Source organism: Amblyomma maculatum, chromosome 10 (assembly GCF_055883805.1).
Source record: "Amblyomma maculatum isolate TAMU_Amacu chromosome 10, ASM5588380v1, whole genome shotgun sequence".
Taxonomy (NCBI): Eukaryota; Metazoa; Arthropoda; class Arachnida; order Ixodida; family Ixodidae; genus Amblyomma; species Amblyomma maculatum.
Window position 1 is genome coordinate 10162423 of NC_139353.1, and position 13900 is coordinate 10176322.

General features: G+C 47.3%; 1 protein-coding gene across 2 annotated transcripts in view; it reads right to left on the bottom strand.

Moving 5' to 3' along the window:
• The window catches only part of LOC146175544 (open rectifier potassium channel protein 1-like), a 100557-nt gene extending 87895 nt beyond the window's left edge, over positions 1-12662 (bottom strand). For both annotated transcript variants that reach the window (XM_084581943.1, XM_084581942.1), the window contains exon 1: positions 10084-12662. In XM_084581943.1, the coding sequence (XP_084438069.1) occupies positions 10084-10098 (15 nt within the window). In that variant the 5' untranslated portion in view covers positions 10099-12662. The remainder of the gene's footprint in view (positions 1-10083) is intronic.
• Positions 12663-13900: the final 1238 nt, after the last annotated feature.

Genomic DNA, 13900 nt, shown 5'->3' on the forward strand with positions numbered 1-13900 from the left:
GAATTGTGAAAGCTCAAATGAAGTTTTTCCTCTCTCTGTGTCCCTTAAACCTTATGTGACATTTTATACCAACGTTCATCTAAAAATATGTGAATTCCGCTAGGCGCTCTAAAGCAAAGATAATGAAGTCCTCGTTGGAATTTAATTAATATGCTTACTAGTTATTACGACCTGCCTGTTTTAATCGGCTTACTGGTTAGTATACGACCTTTTGCTAATGTTCGCCAAGGCCACAAAAATCACCCCTATTCCTTAAAGCTCTCTCTAAACAGCGAAGCTCTATACCTGGCTTCCATCTCTCACCACGCCGGCGTCTTTATGGGCATGCGCGGCTTAAGCCGTATGGACGGCATCCGCGTTTCGTTCGCACACGGCGTGAATGTTGTGCGTTGGTGTAAAAATTCTAGTCACTACTGTTTCCATCGCACGCTTTTGGTATACCTTGAAATCAGGACGTACCGGGCCACCCACATTTGGTCGATAGCCATATTCAGCAGGCCATCAAAATCGCCTAACCATTGCATATCTCAAAAAAAAAAAAAAAACAAAAAAAAAAACAATATCACGTCATTTCGCCTTAAAATTGTGAGGCAGAAGTCCTTTGCGCCGCGTTCATATGGTGTCGAACATTTCGCTTCTCATTTGCATCCCTCTGCTAGTGAAGTTGGACCACCAGATGGATGCTAGTCCAACCGACTAGGACTGGAACTGGCGACATATTAACCTGCAATTGTATTTTATGCTGTTAATTGTTAGTGAAGGCGTCCATTAAGAAATAAATCAACCCACGCAGAAGAGGTTGCCATCGCCCCCGCAGCCTCCGACTCTTCCTCCAAATACATAATAACCGACTCACGAGGGGCTTGTCGCAACGTCCAGCAAGGGTGACCTGCTTCCCTAGCTTACAGCATCTATCAAAATTATAGTGGAGATTCGGATACCGTGTACCGATCTCTCGTTTAGGCTCCAGCTCACCAAGGTCTCCATGGGAATGAGGCAGCCCACGCCTCCGCCTACGCGCTCTCTCTCCGGGCATTTCACATGTGACCCGACGCTCACCAGGATTGCGATTTCAATCCAGCTTACACATTTATGGAAATATGTGAGTATCACAAATCCACACACGCCAAACTATCCCCACCCTGTTCAAAGGGCTGGGGAAGGCTAACGAGCGGGTGCTCCTGCCCCTGCTTACCAATGCGATGTTGTGCCCATCAACTTTGATCCCGAATTTGACGGGCGGTGCTCACACGTCTGACACCTGCCGCATGGTGCCGGTATAGTGGTGCAGGCCTGCCAGAAAACCCATGCCTATCCCCAATCCTTACCGAGAGAACTGGGAGGCGACCCTGTCTGGCTGCTGCCCCTTTGAGGCTCTAAAGGCCTTAACGCACCGCGCCTGGGCTGCGGCAAACGCCAATGGAGTGCCTGTCTAGGTATCCCAACTAGTGAATGTAAAAGGTGAATGTGAAATGTGGGGGCCTTTCAGGTCACTACACTGCCTCTCTGGATACATATAATATTAATGTTTTCACCAATGAGACAGAATGAGACATGAGAAATAAGACAGATACTGCGTCTTTCCTTTCCACAGAATCTAAACCAACTAACGACGTTTAAAACTTTGCTAAACTCTGTGCAAGCCACTCAGTGCTCCACAACCAAGCTAAAACATGCCAAACAATTATTTAGCACGTCTTAAACGGCTTAATTAAGAGGACTTAACCCCTGTCAATTCTTTAAACTCACAGGCCGGTATTTCGGCACCTTCCTCTCGTGCTGAGAGACCTGTTTTAGAGCTAAAATCTTCTGCGCGGTTTAATTACCATATATACTCAAAAACAGGAAGTGACGAACGAGCGCCGCAGCACACGGACGAAGCAAAGAAAACGACACTGTATTGCGTCTGATATTATTACTTTTTGTGGTGTTGTAATTTCTCATCGTCGCAGTGACTGCGCTTAACCGCTGAGCGCATCTTGGTGGGTTCGATCTCAGCCAAGTTTTGACCAGCCAAGAGATGCTTGATATCGAGTCGTCGTCGGATATTTGTTGGAGATCTCTACGATGTCGCGTGTGCTTCACTGTCCCCTGTGGGTTTTGAAACGAAGAGCAGACTTATCGAGCCCTTTGATACGCTAAACATATGACGCACTGGTCGCGAACAAGGTTTTGTTCGTTATTCCTGAAGGTCAGTCACCATGTACCATGCGTAGTGCGTTCATCGTCTCATTGCTGCTCAATTAGGAACGCAGCTCAAGGAAAAACCATAAACAGACCTTCGCGTGTGGTACCGTGAACCAACTTGTGGTACCGTGGCACCATACACTGAAGGAACATTGCCTAAGCTAGCCGCTACTATGGCCACCTTTGTCGGGCTTCAGCAGTAATCTGTATATCTACGTCAAGGTACTACCCAGAATAAGGGATAACCGGGGAGGTACGGGATGACAATATGCAGAAATTCTCCAGTAGAGAGTTTTAGCTGCACGTTTCCAAAAGGTGCAGAGTGCAAGCGGAGCCCTCGGAGCGCACGCGATCATGCCGGTACACAAAAGCACACGTAGCCGACGCACCCACTCTCAGTGGTCGCCGTGGTCGCAATTCAGAACTGGTGTGATGGCCACGGCGCTAAAACTCGCTTGTCTGCCGCCAGAAACTATTTAACCGCACAAAATAATATCCTGTCAGAGTCAGCGGCGCCGTATTCGCCGACTCCAGCGACGCGAATTCCCAAACCCTCAAGTGCCGCGATGCTGCGAGCGAGCACGCAAAGCATTTCTCTCCATATGCCAACGCCCGCGAGTGGCATCGCTTCGAACGCATAACAGTAAACAGGAGCCAAGCGTTCCCCACAGGCAACGAGGTCATACTGGATGCACCTTACCGTCTCTCGCCCAAGGGGAAATCCGCACGCAGATGTCGTGCTGACGTTCGCATAATTAAATGGCGCGACAAAAGTACGTCAAATGAGTCCCATTATTTCTGTTCTCTCAAGGCGTATAGATTACCTTTCAAGGCGGCCCGCGTGCGTTTTTAGAATTACGCACCCTAAGCCTTAAGGGATTAAATTCATCCTGCAGGAGTTTTATGAGAAACTTATGGCGTCATTACACCCCCTAAGAATCTCAAAGAGAAACAATTGCTCGAGCAGTGACTAACTTCAAAAGAGACATCGGTCATAGTTATTAGTTCCCCTACGATATATTTGTTTGTGTGTAGGCATAGTTTCAAGTTTGTATCATTCTAACCATTTCTTTTTTTTTTAGATCGGGCTGTGTCTTGTGGGATGTTTCACATGGAAATGACTGCGCTGTCGATATCACAATGAGTCAGAGTCACGCTAGTCGAACTGTCTCGAAGAAAAGCCAGTGTCCCGTTGCCTTGCGAATAAGTTCAGTAAAACTAGATTATGCATGCGTTTGAACGAAAGCAGCAAGGTTCTCCATATACCTGTAATACCGATCATAGCTTCTTTGTTCACTTGACCACGAATGTATCTGTACAGCGCTTAAAGGTCTCCCGAGGCGGAGCAAAAATGCGACCGCATGCTATTATTCGATGTCAGGGCACGATAAGATCCCAACGTGGTCAAAATTACTCCGTAACCCTCCGCCCCCCCCCCCCCCCCCTTAACATCTTTCTCTCTTTCTTCTTTCGCTCTCGCGCCCTTGTCCCTACCGTCATAGCGCGGTTCAGGTGCCCATGTACCGAGAAGTGAAAGTTACTGTGTCTTCCATTTTCTCACAGGCAATTTTCATTCTTTTTTTTTTTTTTCAGCACAGAATTGCTCTATTGTTTTTGTTCCCCCAGACGCTCTTGTTTACGACGCTGCAAGCGATATGCGGTCGCGTTTCCTTCTTTCCTTTTCGCTCTCCCTCTTGCTGTCCACATCCGGGTAGTCTCTGCATTTTTCGCTTTTGCGCTGCCTGCTTGACATGTCCGGCGCTTCACTAGCCGTAATTGTCTCTTTAGATAACTTCCTCCAACATCATCGCTCGCTGCTTTAAATCAAAACGATCTCACATACTTCTTGCGTAGTTTTTGGTTTTTGTAAACATGGGTTTCGTGACCAAACTGGCTGGCGAGTTATTTGCGCACTGGAAGCGAATAAGCGTTCAGGAGGGCTTGGATACAAAGCAGCTGGGAAGAACAGCTGAGGTGGAAAAGGCGTCCAAAGTATTTGACGCCCCATTTCGTATTCTACTTAATGTCTGCGTGCGCTCCATAAGAACGCGTCCAACAGGTACGCTGTACACCGCCGCTCAAAGCTTAGCAGCATCGTTGCACGCACCTGTAGCCTCGCCAAGGCTACGACAAAAAATGTGCGCTGTCGAGCAGCCAATGTGCGGGCGGTGCGTTGCTACAGATGCCTATAGCAGGTCTGAGTCACGCTCGTTGGTTTTCCAGTTCGCGTTTTAGCTTTAAGTTGAAAGAAGAGGATGAAGATGGAGGGGAAATAACTAACGCGCGGTAACTGTCACACCTTGGGCGGCGCCTGGACCACGCCGGTAGAGGAGACGGAGGAGTGTTTAAAAAGTGAAAAGATAAGTAACAGCCGCTCATTTCAAAACACCAAAGAGGCTTGCACAAACAAGCGGAACATGTGTGCCATTGTATGAGATTTTGGAGACGAGTACAATGCTTTTTGTTACGCGATAAATGGCAATCGCAAACTGAACCAAAGCGAGGAAGAAGGGATAAATTGAAGACAGTCTAGAAATGCTATTCCATACTAGTCCTGTGTCATTTTTACTCATTTTAGTATTTTTTACATATCTCATTCTAGTTCTTTCTTAACCTGAGAATGGCGCTGAACTGATTTACTGTGCTGGCATTGGCTTAATAAACCAGTGTGGATCTTGTCTGGTAGCAGCTTCAAACTGCAAAAGACAAACCGCGCAATTGAGAGTTCATCCGACAGCCATGTACACTAAATGAAGAAGAAAAAAGCGCGAAGGCACCGTTGCTCGAAATTCCTTTCAATAAAGAACTTAAAATGCTGCACATGTAAATGAACGGGCGAAACTCTATTTACATAATAACAGAAAAGAAAAAGACTGCACATGTTTAAACATGCACAGTCAACGACTGTAGACTGTTTCCTCTCCAACAAAAATGCAATCACAAGGGCCACGCAATCTGGATTCCGCGATACACTCAACATTGTTGAATACAACGAAACAAATATACAAAACCTTAGCGTGAGCTAAATTTTGGGATTTAGTGTCCAAGAGCGGTTCAGGCTACGAGGTGAGCCATATAGTGGACGACTCCGGAAATGTGGACCACCTGTGGTACTTTAAGGTACACTGATATCGTACAAAGCACAGGCGTATTACTTTTCGACACCATCAAAAACCGGCCATTGGGCCAGGTACGACGCTCCGTCCGTGGGATCAGCAATAGCGCCCCTTAACCACTGAGCCACTACGGCGGGTTAGAGAGGGAGGCAAAAATAATTGGAAATTAGCCTCGCTGCCTACTTCACCTGAAATTCAGAACGCACGATAGTTTCATAGTGGGTTCCGCGTATTTTTACCGCCAAGGATATGTATTAGGCGTTGTTATATCTAGGTTGCCTTTTGGACGAAATCTCTGATGACCTTTGTCTTGTTGATCGCGTAAATATTTTTACAACTTAGTGAATTCTCATTCTTCATTTTGTTAATCGACAGGCTTTTTCTTTTCTTTGTTAGTGCGTCGTTTAAACACATAATTAATGTTAATATATAGACAAGCATGATATTATTTCGTTTCATCAATATTGTCATGACGACTAAAGTTGTGACGGCATTTCGCTTGACGCTCACTTAAATTATTCCTCAGCATCTTGTACTCTTGACTGCTCTCGACTTTGTCTAGTCGAGTGAAATTGCAGAGTTTAAAGTTTCTGTTTAAATTGGTCGATAACTAATTTAAGCTAGATTACTCTGATTTCATTAGCTTAAATCTACTCGCCAGACTTTACAGATTCACCCGAATAGACAAGACGGATTTTCCTGTAATAATAGCTCTTTCTTTTACTCCTACTTTCAACGATCTCTACGAGAATGGAACAAATTCCACTCACCCATTACTGCGCGGTCATTGTTTGACAATTTTGTTGAACTTGCCAAAAAGGCAGCCCTTTACTTTTCTCATTTTTGACGATGGCTGCGTCAAATGTTCAGTGTACGAGTTTATATATATATATATATATATATATATATATATATATATATATATATATATATATATATATATATATATATATATATATATATATATATATATATATATATATATATATATATATATATATATATGTGTATGTATTCCAATCCAATGTATTGCCCACTTCTGTAATGTGTTTTATGTTAGTTATGCTATGTATTTTTTGTGCTCTATTTTGTATGTTAATGTATTGCCTACTCATTTAACAGTATGTTGAAATAAAAGAAAAGAAAATAAAATAAATAGAATTTGGTATAGTCCCGACAAGCGGCGCCAATTTCTTAACCGACCATAACTTCTAACTTAACTTTTAACCTGAAAGTGCACTATGTGTATATTCCCGGACTTAGTGGGAAAATCTTTCATTTGATTAATGCCACGACGCCCTCTCTAGCTTCATGCTAGTTCAACTTTGAATCAACTGCAGAGGCTCAAGCCTGGTGATAACATATAAAAACTCACTATAAATGTTTTCACCGGTTGTTTTCTAATCTGAAGATGACGGTTCCAGTAGCATGTGCCGGGGTAAGGGTTGATGCTATGAGGGGTGTCGGGGCTTAACAAGCATTACTTCAGCAACAGTTCGAAAAAAAGAATTGCTTGATCTCCCATGCATGTATTGATATGTGGCTCATGACGGTGCCGATTCCGTTTGTCGCGTCCCTTACCGTGATAATAATGCCCAACGCAAGGAGAGAGGGGGTTGTCTAGTCACGCTGCGAACGCCTTCTACGAATCGATCTGGATGATGTAATTGTAGTAGAGGGAATTCAATGTCATTTTACACGCAAATATAGGCACTTACGTGTGCTTCGGCATCATAACCACGAAACGTAACTATGTCTTCGCCTTTTTAATGTCGTCTGCTCTGATTAGCCAGCGTAACATTGTAGGAGCACCAACCGGGTATAATAAGAAGGTTATACTAAACCTTCTGTCATACGACACCACCGCTGCGCTCTGACCAGTTAAATCATGTCGCGCAGTTGAACTCATCTTCATAAACGCCACTGATGCACACGTGCACAACGAGCCGCCTTCGAAAAAATACCGCACGTATTTATTCAGTCCAACCTCAACGCTTGTATTTTGTCAGTAACATTGTCGACATCGGGAACGCTTTAATCATGCGGAAAACTACCAGGTTTTTCCGACCCGTTTATCTCCCAAAGCGAGCCGGAAAACAAGGGGTTCACGTCCTCTCTTTAATTCCACTTCGTTGTTTTCATACTGGATCACCTCGCATGTTTGTGTAAATTTCGTTTTATGTTCATCCACAATCCCTTTTCAGTCCGCGTATTTTGCACGAGTCTTCGCATCGCCATTGTTTCTAACGTGTACCCACGCAAGACAACCGAAAAAAAAAAAAAAAACGCGTATTGTTCTTAAGTTCAGACTTCGTGTTTTTGCCTGTATGGTCGTTTAAATGAAGAGGTTTTGCACACTGTGCATCAGTGCATGAGTAGATATAATAGACAACACATAAAGCGGCCGCGCGAGTCTATCCTGTTTAATTTTGCAGTGGTTTGACGCTAATTCCTGGAAAAGTGTCGGGAATCGCGGTGCGCATGCAAATCAAAGAACGCGCTAAGCACACACGCCATCGTGCTGCTTCAGCCGCAGCACTGATCTGCTTTTCATGCAAAAAATGATCTTGTACCGATTCCATGAAAAGGTCGGTATACCATACAAGGTTTTCACCCAGCGTTCGTGAGCTCGGTGTGGACTCGGCGCGTATTTTTTTTTTTTTTTTTTCGGAGCTTACACTTTACACTGCCAGGCGTGGTTGGATACGCCGAGGGCAACGACCCAACGTCTTCGCAAAAAGAGCCGTAAAGTTATACCATGGCACTTTGTGGTAAGCCATCTTCCAATAGGAGTAGTGGTATATGCAGATGCATTAAGCTTTTTTACCTGAATCACAACGCAAAATTCAAATCGGTTTAAAGGAAAGCGAAGGCGCAGTAGCTGTCACACTTGTTTCTGTGGACACTTGAACCGCGCTGTAATGAAAGGAAGGCAGGTGGGAGTAAAAGTGGAAAGAGAGAAAGAGGAGCCGCAGTGGAGGGCTCTGGAGTAATTTCGACCCCTTGGGGATCTTTAACGTGCGCTGACATCGCACAGCACACGGACACCTTTGCATTTCGCTACCATTCGACCAGGTTTTTCGATAATCAGGTTGAACCCACTTACTGCCTGAAAGTGCGCCTTGAATATAATGCAGTTTACCGCACAGCGCAGGAAAATTTTCCAGTGTCCTATTCAAGGAGGTGCCTTCTGTAAACAGGCGATTTTAAATCTCTTCTATAACCCGTTTTTTATTACGCTTAAGGATAATTTCAAAAATGCAGCACATTTTAAAAGCGAGAGGATAATGCAAGGCCGCTGACCATACGCCTTACTGGCATAACTATTATCAAAAGATACCTGCGCTAGCGGCGTCCTTCTCTACGGCTCTTGTGCGTTAAATAAAGAAAGAAAAAAATTGCCGGAATGTTGGACGCTTTCACGGTGTGAAAACAAAGGCGTGCAGTTGTTGTACTCGAATGAAAATGCTCCGCGGAGGGTACATAGGAATAATGTAAGCGACGAAGTAATTACGAGCAAGGAAGAAAAACTATGAATCGATAAATTGTTTGGAGTGTGCTTCCATAGTTCATGAAGGAAAAAAAAAAAAAAGACCAATATGAAAATAAAGGAGTTCAGGCCTTCAACAAACCCTGAGTGTGCATTGCCTTCTGCTGCAAAAAAAAAAAAAAAAAAAAGTAATAATATGAAAGAAAAAACACATATTATGGAAATTTTTGCTGAATAACGAAACTTTACCCGAATTTGAGCTCAAAAGTTTGGTTTACGGGGTTTAACGTCCCAAAGTGACTCAGGCTATGAGAGACGCCGTAGTGGAGGGCTCTGGAAATTTCGACCACCTAGGGTTCTTTAACGTGCACTGACATCGCACAGCATACGAGTGCTGTGCTTTTTGCCTCCATCGAAAAGTGGCTGCCGTGGTCGGGATTCGATCCCGCATCCTTGAGCACAATACTCGAGCGCCACTCTACCACCACGGGGGTTGAGCTCAAAAGTATTGCTTCGGCTGGGCCCGAGTCTGAATTTCAGAAAAAAAAGAAATAAAACCCGATAATGAAGGGCATTGAGTATATCCCACCCGTACTTCATGCGGTATTGAAGTATCGCAGTGAAAATATAGTCAAAACTGACTCGACTGCAGTCGCAACTCAGAAAAAGGAGAACACAAAATCTAACGCATAACTCAAATGCCTATTAAGTCCAAATACAGGCTTGCACTAAGACGGGCAGTCATGCACCATCTAGTTTTATCCAGTAAAATAAAAATTTTCGGGCATTATTCTTACACGTCCTGCTTGGTTTCTGTTCTGATGGATACGTTTTGCGAAGCTTATTTCAATGTTAAAAGCCCTTTTTCGAGCCACGGAATCAGTTCTTGAGAATACAATCGACGCAGCAAGCCTGATGTTCTTGATGTTTCGTCGATGTTTTATGTTCAAAAAACAGATCGATATTTCATGTTCAAACAGGATCAGCGATACGTAACTACAGACCGATCAAAACCACTCTCATGGAGGATTGCGCACCAATGAAACGCGTGCTGCCCTCGGCGACTCAGCTAAAGGTTGCATTCACGAAAAATGTAGATATAGAGTGTTTTTCTTTTCTCTTTCCGGGGCCGTCCGCGCCAGTCCAACAAGCCTCGCGCACAGCGCCCCCTTTGATGACGCTTCCTGTCCTGACTACCTCGCCGACAACCAATTTTAGTTTCGCATTCTCATCTCGTGCTGGCAATCAGCGATAGCGTGGTCGCATCTGGAGGTCGGATAAACGGCTTACCGTTCTCGGAATCATGATTGCTTCTGGTGCAGCTCCGGTGAACCTTCCCAAGGAACGTGGCGACGGTTATACCTTCGGCTGTGAAGGAGGCACCCGAGCCGGGTCAGGGCTGCATAACGTAATCCTGCTCCCCGTCCGGAAGAAGCTCCAGAAGGTCACAAAGTAGGCACCTTTCGCCGACGCCACTCAGAGACGGCGGCTGTACAGAAATCGGCTTCCGTACACACACCCACTCACAAACAGAAAACGCCGCTGCCGGGTAACACTTGGCCAATGTCTTCTCTATAGCTTCGTCCGTCTCGCCACCACCACTTTCTCTTTTCTTCTTCGATCTTTTTCTTCTCCTCCGTTCCTCGAATATTTCACTCCTCGTGTCGCTCACGTCACAAGGAGTCGCCGCCGTCAGCAGACACGTCACACATGCTCGACGCGGACAGACACACAACGGCCACACAGGCGCGCCAAACGCGCGCACACACGCGAACACAGACACACTCGGCTGACGTCACGCACACGACTCCTCGCGAGGCACAGAAGCGAGTCCTCGGCTCGAGCGTACCTAAGAATCGGAGAACGCGGGACCCTAGCTTTCTCGATATGTGCCTTCCGTTCTTTCCTCGCTCCCGAACGCACAACGCTCTGTTGCCCTCACACACCTAATCCATGCAGCTGCGCTCAGCTCGGCTCTGAAACGGGTCCCGAAACCACAGCTATAGTGCGATGCCACGATCCGGCCGTATGCGCTACAGCTGCGCTTCACATTTGCCCCGACTAACAGCTGTTTCCAGAGACCTGGCGCCGCCGGTGGGCCGAAGCTTCGCCGCCGTGCTGAGCCGGGGAGTCATTGTGAGAGCGCCGGCTGACGAGGCCCTGTGTTGATTCACGTCGTCGCCGCTTTTGCTGCTTCAGCCGAAACATGAGTCGCCCGCCCTGATAGGTCGTCGAACTGTGTCCAGCCCGAAGGTTGTAAGATGCACTATTAGAGCGAGTTGCCCTAAACGCTGCTACTAAAACAACCTGCAGCCGAGTACAGCGACTTGGCAGTTTTCTTGCGTGAGGGCGTCTTCCCGCAACACCTGTGTCTTAAATACCTGGGCCGATGCGGTATTGGACCGATCGAGGTCGCCTAGTGAGCACGATGTTTTGTAAGCTAGAACCTAATGACTCTCAGAAACACGAGTCGAACAACTGGATCCGATCAGTATACACACGAACAATTAGATGCGCACCATTCGCAATCATTTCAAAGGCGTTTTTCGTATCTTTGACGTCTCAGTTCTTGTACGTGGTCAGCACCAGCCGTGAAGAAGACTTTGTTACGAAGCTCCCTGAGGTAGTTTTCGATTGTCTACGGACTAAGTAGGCGGCAGTTGCAATATGCTCTTCCCAAATGTCAATTTAGTTACAAGTCCAGTCCGAAGATCCAAGTTGTTCACAAGGGCATCGTTAGTGCCAATTCACAGCCTGACGAGGTTGTCCCAGACACGTTTATGGATATAGACGACTCTGCTATGCACTGCTTCGAAGGAATTCAACTTTGACTCCTTGTGGCAGGAGAGAGCCAGCTGCCATTCGGTGTGAAGCAGTCCTGTGAGTCAATGTGCTGCGATTGAACGCGGTAAACAAACGGAGTTAAAAGATGACTGGAGCTTACGACCAGCGGATAAGAAGTGATGAGTTGTTAATATATAGATACCAGTGCTAAAGAGATAATCCTTGATGCGAAGCCGCGCATCTCACCAACTACACTGAGTTCAAGTGAGATCGGAGGACTCGAAGTAACTGGAGAACAGGAAGAGCCAAGCCGTCAACCAACAATAGTAATGTGGACGCACAATGATTGCATCAGAGACATAACTCTGACTTCACATACGCTGGCGTCCGTCTTCTTTTAGCAGACGGTACTTGACCACTGCCGTCGCTGTTGACAGTAGTCTGCAGTTCAAACACGTGTTGCGGATAATCAAGACGAAATCCCGAGAGTGACCACCTGCAGTTGGGAAATCCACCTAGAAGCCTTTTGCCTTTTTTTGCAGTTCGCGGGAACCAATCACTGTTGGTGATGTTCTTAGAACAGTCCCAAGTCTAGCGGCGAAGAAGCTCGGAGAAAGCAGCGTGGCCGATACAGTCAAGAGGTCCGGAGAATCGGTCCCTTTTTACTTCACCGGTCGGCTGATCAAACCTGGGAGATCACAATGCTCCTCCGCCGGGGACCTCCGGCGACGCGTTCCGGTCGTTCCGGAAGGTCCAGGACAGCCGTGGTCGCTCAGGGCCTCGCTCGTCCAGCACCGCTAGCGTCGGTCGTCGCATGGGGGCCGCCGGTGCGGCGCAGCCGCCGCTGATTCCCGTCGGTCCGGGCTTCTCTGGTCTTCGGTCTCGGCAGCGGAGGCGAGGAGGGTGCGAACCGGGGTCCGGACCCGGTCCCACGCGGTCATTATTTTTAGCTCCTCACCGGCGTTGCTGCTGCTGCTTCGGCAAGGAGGGGAGTCGCGCCGACGCTTCTTTCTTCGCGCAGGCGTCTACAGCGGCAGCCACGCGCGCTCTGAGTCGCTGTCGGCCCAGCTGTGCGGCTAGGAGAAAAGGTGCGCTGCCTTGACGCTGCGCCGCGTCGAGGAGGTGGCGCGAGCAGAGAGGGAGAGGGTGCTGCTGTCTTGTTCTTTTTCCAGGCTGCCACGGAGCTGAAACGGGTCCCGTCTGTGGGGAAGAGCACGAGGGACTGCTCGACGCAGTCCGGTAGCAGCTCTCAGCTGCTGGCAAGTGAGCGAATACGCCTTCGCCACTTGCGGTTGCTCCTCCTGTCGCCGTCGCTTTCGCCGCCGCGGTGCTCCCGGGCTGCGGTACGATATCGGCACCTCCCGTTTTTCTTCGTTAATCCAAGCTATCGCGCATTGTGGCTCTCGCGGTTCTTATAACACTGTCCGTCGTCGCCTCGTCAGCGTGACGGCTTCAATAAATGGCGTTTCCGCAGCATTGGTTCCTACAGAGCTTTGACGCCAGATAGTCGGGCTAAGCTTGTACGGTGTTTAGCTGCCGAACACGAAGTATCGACTTAGATCATTTCAATGGGCCCCAAAAGCTAAGCCATTCGCGTAGAGGATCAAATATTTGCGCTTAAAGATCAGCTCCCAGGCGGGTCTCGCGCAGCATGCTATCGCTTAGAGCTCCTGTATTCAATGCGATCGTTCAGACCACGGGAGACCGCTAATTGTTGGAAGTTCAGGAACTGATAGGCGAACACACATTTCACACGTTATTACTTGAGTCTGTGGCGAGACGCCGACGCGCTTAGCGTCTTAATAGCATGCATCAGGCACACCACAATTCACATAGAAACCGCAACTGCGACGTCCCCCCATGTGAACGTAAAAGCGTTGTTCCGATTCATAGATGCGGTTGATCCCCTCCCGGTAGTGTACACACCTCACAGTGACCAAGGGCCGACATTTTCTTCCCAGACATTTCTTTACACCACGCATCTACTTGCCGTGCTGACAACGTTACTTGGAAGCGCAGTGCACTCCACAAGATAATCCTTTGAACGTGAAACCACCTTGAATCAGGAACCCGATTTTAATCCGGCCTACACCTTCAAATATATCACGACGTACTATCAAAATTGGCATCGCCTTTACCCCAGCCCATGTAAAGGTCTCAAAAAGACGGATGAGCGGCTCCTTCTCCGCCTTTTCACTAATACATTGCTGTGCCCGGCAGCCCTAAAATATTTTGACCCCTACTTTAGTGGCAGCTGCCCACACTGTGGAGCGGTGTCTTCTGACATCTATCACATGGTGTGGGCCGGCCCCTCCAACCCGGC